Source organism: Corapipo altera, unplaced genomic scaffold, assembly GCF_003945725.1.
Source record: "Corapipo altera isolate COAL_440 unplaced genomic scaffold, ASM394572v1 46, whole genome shotgun sequence".
In the NCBI taxonomy this organism is placed as follows: Eukaryota; Metazoa; Chordata; class Aves; order Passeriformes; family Pipridae; genus Corapipo; species Corapipo altera.
The window spans coordinates 1,840,892-1,848,547 of NW_020884883.1; the positions used below are offsets into that span (position 1 = coordinate 1,840,892).

Consider the following 7,656-nt stretch of genomic DNA (forward strand, 5'->3'; position numbering starts at 1 on the left):
GTTTTTAGAGGGGATATCAGTGTTACATTGCCATCAGAAAATTAAAAAGTTGATTTGTGATGTAAAGTAATTTTAGGTCAATTTTATTCTTTTCAAAACTAAGGATGTTCCAATGGAAAGAGAACAGAATCTGTGAGTTTTGAAGGGACTTTCTTCAAATTACCTTAATGACCAGAGTAACAACAAGAAATTTCAAAATTATGTGATAGTAGTTATGCCACTAGAGGCTTTCTATGTCAGAGAATTTGAAGGTCTTCTTAGGGGATTTTATGGATGTTTCTGCTGTGCCTATGTCACATTATCATCATTTAATTAGAACCGGGCTTGTTAAACCTTTTTCACACAGTTTCTGCACCTTTTGTCTGACAGGCAAGGATTGTTTCAGCAATGAACACAGCATGTAACCGTTTCTGAGCAAAGTTAAAATATATTTGATTCCTTACACTTAGGAAAGCTCCTAGTTAAGTTTTCTAAGATACTTTAGTAATTATAAAATCAAAATATGCAGAAATAGGCATATTTATGAGTAACAGAACTATTTGTATATTGTCAGTTTCCATTACTGACATCTTTCAATGATAGCTTTCCCTATCTGCTATCCAAACAGAATAGTTTTCTAAAAAAGTTTGATTTTCAATAACTTGTTTTCTGAAGTTTTATAGTGAGATTCTTTTCTAATTTTTTTTATATTTATTAAGCACCAAGCACTTTTACACTCCTTCATTTCCTTTCTTGCCTTATTTCAATTACATATATAAACTGATATACTGAACCTCCTTGTTATATACTTCTAAATGTTAAGAGATTTAAGATTAAGATAGTAAAATATTGTATCATAGGATATCACCTTATTGGATATATCATGAAGTCCACAAAATTCTAGTTTATTTTTCATTTAATTATTGGCTTAATATGTTCTAACAGAGCTTTGCAAAAAAATGGGAACGTCTTTGAAGTTTTGATATCTCCTTCATAGTGAGAAAAGATTATAAAAAATAAAAGTGTGGTTCCTTTCAGTATCATTTGACGTTGAGTTGTCAAAATTTATGTGAATATTAGTTAGGATTTGATCAATCTGATTACGTGTGTTTGGACAAGCTATTTAAATGTGTTTATTGTTGTCAGTATTTATAGAGATAGGCAGACATGCTATGAGAGATCTGTCTGGAATAATTGAAATTGCTGACGCTTATCTGAAGGTTTCTACCACTAGAAGTGCAAGATATTCTGGACACTTGCTGTTCTATGTAGACAGGATGGAAACATTAGAATGTTTATTTTTAAGGGTTACTAATGATAATTTCCCATCTTTTTTTTCCCCAGAACAAGACCAAAAGTACAGTACAATGGGTATGCTGGACACGAAAACAGTAATGGACAGGCTTCATTTGAAAATCCCATGTATGACACAAACTTAAAACCCACAGAGGCAAAGGCTGTGAGGTTTGATACGACTCTGAACACAGTTTGTACAGTGGTATAGCCTTCAGTGCCCAATATGACTGATTCATAGCCATACCTCTGATGGACAAGCAGTAATTCCTTTGGTGCCATATACCAGTTTCCCTTTTTCTCTTGGCTTTGCTGCTGTAATCTTTAACATCTGTCAGCCTACATGCAGCTAAATTTTCTGGTAAAAATGTGTCAGTCTTCGGGGGATCAAAGAATATTTTTTCATCTTAAAGTTGGATCAAAATGCCTGGCTGCATCTGCTTCAAATCAAGGCACACTCTAAGGAAGACTGCCAAATCATGCCAATTTGTCATATTTGATGCCTCAGACTTTCATATTTGTATGTGGTTGGGTGCCTTTCAATGCATTCTTCTCGGCACTTGGATAAATCCTTTGAGTACTGTGACAAATGATAGCACCACAGATTATCCCTGGGAATATTCTGAAGAAATAAAGCTCTTGAAGGAGGAAACAGCCTTCCTTGAGGTTGCATACATCTGAAAATGCTTTACCATTGAAATCTCAAAAAAATTATGGAAACTTAGAGTCTATTTCATTCATAAGGCAGTTTTGCCAATTTCCCAATCAGCCATTAATATCACAAAATGTTAATGCACAATTTTTTTGCACTAGGGTGTTATGGCTGACTGAGCAAGATACTGGTAAAAATATACAGGGTTTCTACACACTGTCCATTGTATATAGACATTTACTCACTCTTTGCTAAACCAAACATTCCACAATAAATCTACTTGGAATATTAAATTATGAGCCCCATGCTTAGCACCAGTTAAAATCTTGTGCGATAGAGAATAATATTTCTTTTGTCAATTTTTGACTAAATTTCATTGTAAACATGATAACAAGTCAATGGAGACTTTCAGCCACAACAAGAGCCCATTTCTAAGAAATTTTCATTGCCACTATTGTTTTCTTCTGAAATCAGTCATCAATCACCATTGTCAGTATCATACTATTTAACAGCAGGGGGGTTAGCAGCTATTGCTGCTTGCCATGTACAAATGTGAATAGTAATTTATTTTAGATAGCTCATAAAAGCCTGTGAGCCTGTGCTCATAATACAGTCTTCCCTTTTGCATTTTTTTCCATTTTTTTCCTGTAATATGACATCATTTTCTGATGTTACATGGTACTAAACCACATTACAGTAGCATATATAAACCCAGTGCAAATTGTCTATAACAAGCTGTCATTCAGTTTCTACGTTGAACAAAGAGAAATATTCAGCTATCTTTCCTGTTTATTTTCAGATTTTTTAAACACACTGCTTACTGCTTTTGTACTTATACAGTTTGACAGAGACATTTATAAATATGAAGGCTGAGTAAATCATTACCATTTTCTTAGAATTAGAGGGTTTATTGAATGAAAACAAACCAACAAACAAAAGACACCATAGAGAATATTAATTAAATTGAGTTTTAAAATTAGGAAATTACAGGAAATGATGGAGCAAAATCTGGTTTCAGTCATACCCATTGAGCTCAAAAAACAGAAAAGCTGCTTTGCTTTTCTTACAATTCAGGGTTGTTTTTTGATATTTTTTTTTTGTTTTAGTTTTCTGAATTTCGAACTGTCCTAACGTCCATTTGCTATCAAAAACTGTAGAAAAATGTTTTTGAACTCCATATATGTGTGTAAGTCTGGCTGTTATACACAAAAAAAAAATGGTAATATAAGCCCAGTAACAGGTTTTTCAGCTAATGTTGCAGAACGCAAACATTTCAAAGAAAATTTCAAAGGTAACCCTCGGTCAGCTTAACAACTACATCTGTTAGATGAAAAATACCAGCAATATAATACAGTATTGTAGGGCCTCCAGCTGTTATATTCTTCATACGAGCAAGAAGCTCTGAAGAAAATTTAATAAATAATCCTTTCCAGTCAGTTCCTTGTTCATTTTGTTAGTAGTTTTTGGCATTCTTGTTTGTTTCTGAGGTTGTGCAGTAAGTTTCATTTCTCTCTCCCATCTCAGAGCCCTTCTCATTTCCTGAGAAAAAACAAAGTCATCAGATGAAATTTGTTGTCCTGATCCTCCCCCGTGTAGAGGAAATGAAGAGCTTGGCAAATGAAGAGCTTCCATAGGAACAGTGGTCCAGGAAGGGAAGTTATTGTGTGATTAGAGTTTCTGACAGGTGTTCAAAATTGACATTACTGCTTTGGAGGTCTTCCTCTAGTGGCAACAGCATAAAAAAATCAGAATTTTGAAAACAAGATATGTAGCTATTATTGATGTTTTCTACTCCTGTCCTTACAGTATATTCTTCAGTGCCCTGTGTCGCCATCAAGGAATGTGTTGTAGGATAGGTACCAGAAAAAAGAATAGTTAAAATATTCAATCTTTTTTGTTGGAGAGTGCAGATCCCATGAATCCTTTATGCAGTGGTTCATTTTGGGGAGGTTATGTAAGGATTACTTATCCTGAGTGAGTGTTCTTTGATCAGGGACACTCAAAATGGGGGCACACTGACAAATTATCCTAACAAGTTTGCTTGGAATAATGATTAAACAGGAGATTCAGGCTGGAACCCAAGTAAACAAAGCTCTCATAGTTTAATCAGTTCTGTCCACACCCTTCAAATGACTCTCCTTCTCCCCAATATGAGTCTTCTGTTCAGGTTGGATCACTTTCTCCTGAAGTCATTATGCAGAGGGCTGTGTTTGCATATATGGTGCTTCATCAGAATGAGACTCTTAAAATGATGTGCAGTGGCTGGGTAATGGCAGCCAGGAAATTTACTTTTTGAGATACATGCAGAAGACTTTTTCCCCCAGAGTTGACCAGATCATTATGACGGGCTAATAATACATGCTATATATTTTTTTTAAAAAAACAGGTTATGTGCTTCAAAGCTGTTAAAAACTGCTGCTTGTATCACACATCTTGCCTTTCTCCAGGCTAGCTGCAATAATTTTTTTTCTTGTGTAAAATATTTTGTAAACAAAAAAAGCTGTTATAAAAAAAAAAAAAAAGTGGGAGGGTGAGGGCGGGGGCATTGGGGAAGAACGCCGGCATTATGATCAAGTCAATCTAATTTTCATTCCCACTATTTCATCTTGCCATCTCACTACATGCTGCTGTGACATGAAGTAGGTGCAAAAGAACTTTTTGTACAGAGATATATTTTTTATGAAGAATTTGTAAAATTATTAAATATGCTGTACTTTTTTGATTAATGTAGGTAAATTGTTAAAAATAAATGTTTTTACAATAAAAAAAAATTGTAATTTTCCCAGTAATGTAAAATTTACCATCTTTAGCTGATTTTCAGTTCTGATCCTATTACACATGTATTAATATAAAAGTGGCCTGTTAAAAATAAACAGTATTCTCTTTGGGGAAAAAAAAAAGAAACAAACATAAAAGATTGTAATATAGCCTGTGCAATGACACCTACCTTGAAAGCAAAATCAGAGTTCTAATTAAATATTTAATTTTAGATTTTCATCTTTTGTGTGACCTATTCTTATTTACTTTTATGCTTTTAAATCTCAGATATTGAATTTTCGTTACATCAGATTGTTCAATAGAGTCTTAATCTCGTCATTTTAAGTTCATAAGTGTTATATAACTTGGCAAAAAATTTCAGGTGCTCTCTAGTGAGATGGGACCTACCTCCACTTATGTTACACTCATTCAGATTTTAAAATAGGACTTAAGCTGTCATATAATTTGCTGTTTTATAAAAAAATAACCTGTTTGCTCTTTCACAAGCCTTCATCCTACCTATGGAATTGATCAATCACATGGAGCCAGAGGTATTTCTTAACATCTGAGAGCTAGTTCTTCAAATGTACGTACTTCAAATGAAATAAAAATGTTTACATACATAAATATAACCACATATATTAGTGTTTGCAGACTCAATACCTGAAATTCTAAACATTTTTTAAACTATTTTAGTCTGTATTCATGTAAAAGATTTTAATATTTTATTCACTTGTTGACAGCTTAACAGAGAGTCAGTCTTCAAGAATATTCTACCCATTATTCCTTTAGGTATCAGTGGTAGTAAATGACCATGGTTCATTTTAAGGAAAAAATCAAGATATGTGCAGGTCCTTGCTGCCTTTCTCATCTTCACAATCTGTCCATCTGGTAATACGATATCTTATAGACAGGTGTTAAAAGTTCTCATCTCTCACAATGATCTGACTTTCCTTTTTAACTAAGCTATAATCTATAATCACTAACACTATCAATGCAGATATCGAGGCTTTATCTGAAAGGAAGTTGTGATATTCACCTCTTAGGACAAACAGTACTCTAAATATGCTGAACAAGTGAACCACTGTTCTTTTCGCTATCACCAAATCACAGTGGCAGCTTTTAAAAATTATTACCCCTTATGTTGTATTGGAAAATGTAGCATAGTATGTTTAATTCCAGATTCTACACAAACATTTTAAAGAAAAGAGATATTTTCTGTGTGTTGAGTATACAGTTATGTAAGAGCCACTTTCAAGTGAATCCATAGAGAACAAAAGTATTTGTTTTCTAGCTGGTATCTACCATCTCTGTAGCAGCAGTGAGTTCATAAACAGTATCAAAGCATAACAATTGGTATGACCTACTCAAAGTAAAAAAATACTTTTCTTAAAGCTGTTTTAATTTCAGTATCCAAGAAACTACATTAGATACACTACTATCTGCTCTAGAATGATTACTAACTTGAAATCCCAGGACCTTGAATGCATAAGGCTCAATGCTTGAGAGAATAGGAATCAAAAGGTAAAAGAGGGAGGTCTTCTGCAGAATAATACCTTTAAACAAGTCAAATAAATTGCTTTTAAACTTGTCTGTAATTAAAAAAAAAAAAAAAAAAGAAAGTAATCATCGAATAATAGAATCTTAGAATGGCCTGAGTTGGAAGGGCCCTTAAAGATCATCTAGTTCCCAGCCTCTGCCATGTTCAGGGACACCTTATATGCTATAGGATTTCATTCCAGAGGCTTTTATGCTTTTTTAAAGTAAAGCAGTATTACAGTTTCAAAACTTTGATGATGACAGTCTTCAAACATAAAATGGTTTCCACCAAAGAGCACAGGATTGTAGTCTGAACCTCACTATGACATTTTTAAAAAAATAAACAGTGGCTGATATGCCTAGGGATTAGTTATCAGGACTTGATTATATATGAAATAAGGAAGTAGAAGATCCTCCTAAGCAGTTATAAATGTATTTGTTTCTTTAAAATTGCAATTATTCTAAATTACAGATATTTGTAGTAAATATATAGAAATGCAAATATGCTTGAAGCCAAATACACAGGGAAACTTGGATTCAGTTTTGCAGTGTTTAACTTCGGGTGTGTTTGTTGCTTGGCAGAAGCTTCAGCAACAAGTTTTGTGCCTACAATCCATGAAGAAATTACAAGAGTGGTAAAAATTTGCATGTAAGGTACACAGAGGCCAGTGAGCTGAGTAGAGTCAACTATACTAACCAGGAAGAAATACTAAGAAAAAAAGAAGAGTATTTAAGCATCTAACTTTTGGCCTGAGGAATATATCACAGAATCACAGAATATGTTGAGTTGTAAGGGGCCTACAAGGATCATCAAGTCCAATCCTTAGCACTGCAAAGGACCATCCCCAAGAGTCACATCATGCGCCCAAGAGTATTGTCCAAACGCTTCTCGAACTCTGTCAGGCTTGGTGCTGTGACCACTTCCCTGGGGAGCCTGTTCCAGTACTCAACCACCCTCTGGGTGAAGAACCTTTTTCTAATATCCAACCTAAACCTCCACTGACACAACTTCAGACTATTCCCTCAGATCCTGTCACTGGTCACCACAGAGAAGAGATCAGTGCCTGCCCCTCCTCTTCCCCTCACAAGGAAGTTGTAGAGTGTGATCAGTCTCCTCCAGGTTGAACAGACCGAGTGACCTCAGCTGCTCCTCATACAGCTTCCCTTCAAGGCCCTTCACAATCTTCATTGCCTTTCTTTGGACACTCTTTATTAGCTTAATATCTTTCTTATATTGCAGTGCCCAAAACTGCACGCAATACTCAAGGTGAAGTCACCCCAGAGCAGAGCAGAGAGGGACAATCCCCTCCCTCAACCAGCTGGCAATGCTTTGCCTGATGCCCTCCAAGACACAGTTGGCCCTCCTGGCTGCCAGGGCACTGCTGACTCATATTCAACTTGCCACTGACCAGGACCCCCAGTCCTTTTCCATAGCA

General features: G+C 35.1%; 1 protein-coding gene across 4 annotated transcripts in view; it reads left to right on the forward strand.

Annotated features, from left to right (window-relative positions):
* CSMD1 (CUB and Sushi multiple domains 1) overlaps nt 1-4,919 on the forward strand; it is a 1,093,278-nt gene extending 1,088,359 nt beyond the window's left edge. For all 4 annotated transcript variants that reach the window (XM_027640975.1, XM_027640976.1, XM_027640977.1 and 1 more), the window contains one exon: nt 1,324-4,919. In XM_027640975.1, coding sequence (XP_027496776.1) covers nt 1,324-1,483 — 160 coding nt within the window. In that variant the 3' untranslated portion in view covers nt 1,484-4,919. The remainder of the gene's footprint in view (nt 1-1,323) is intronic.
* The last annotated feature ends 2,737 nt before the right edge of the window (nt 4,920-7,656 follow it).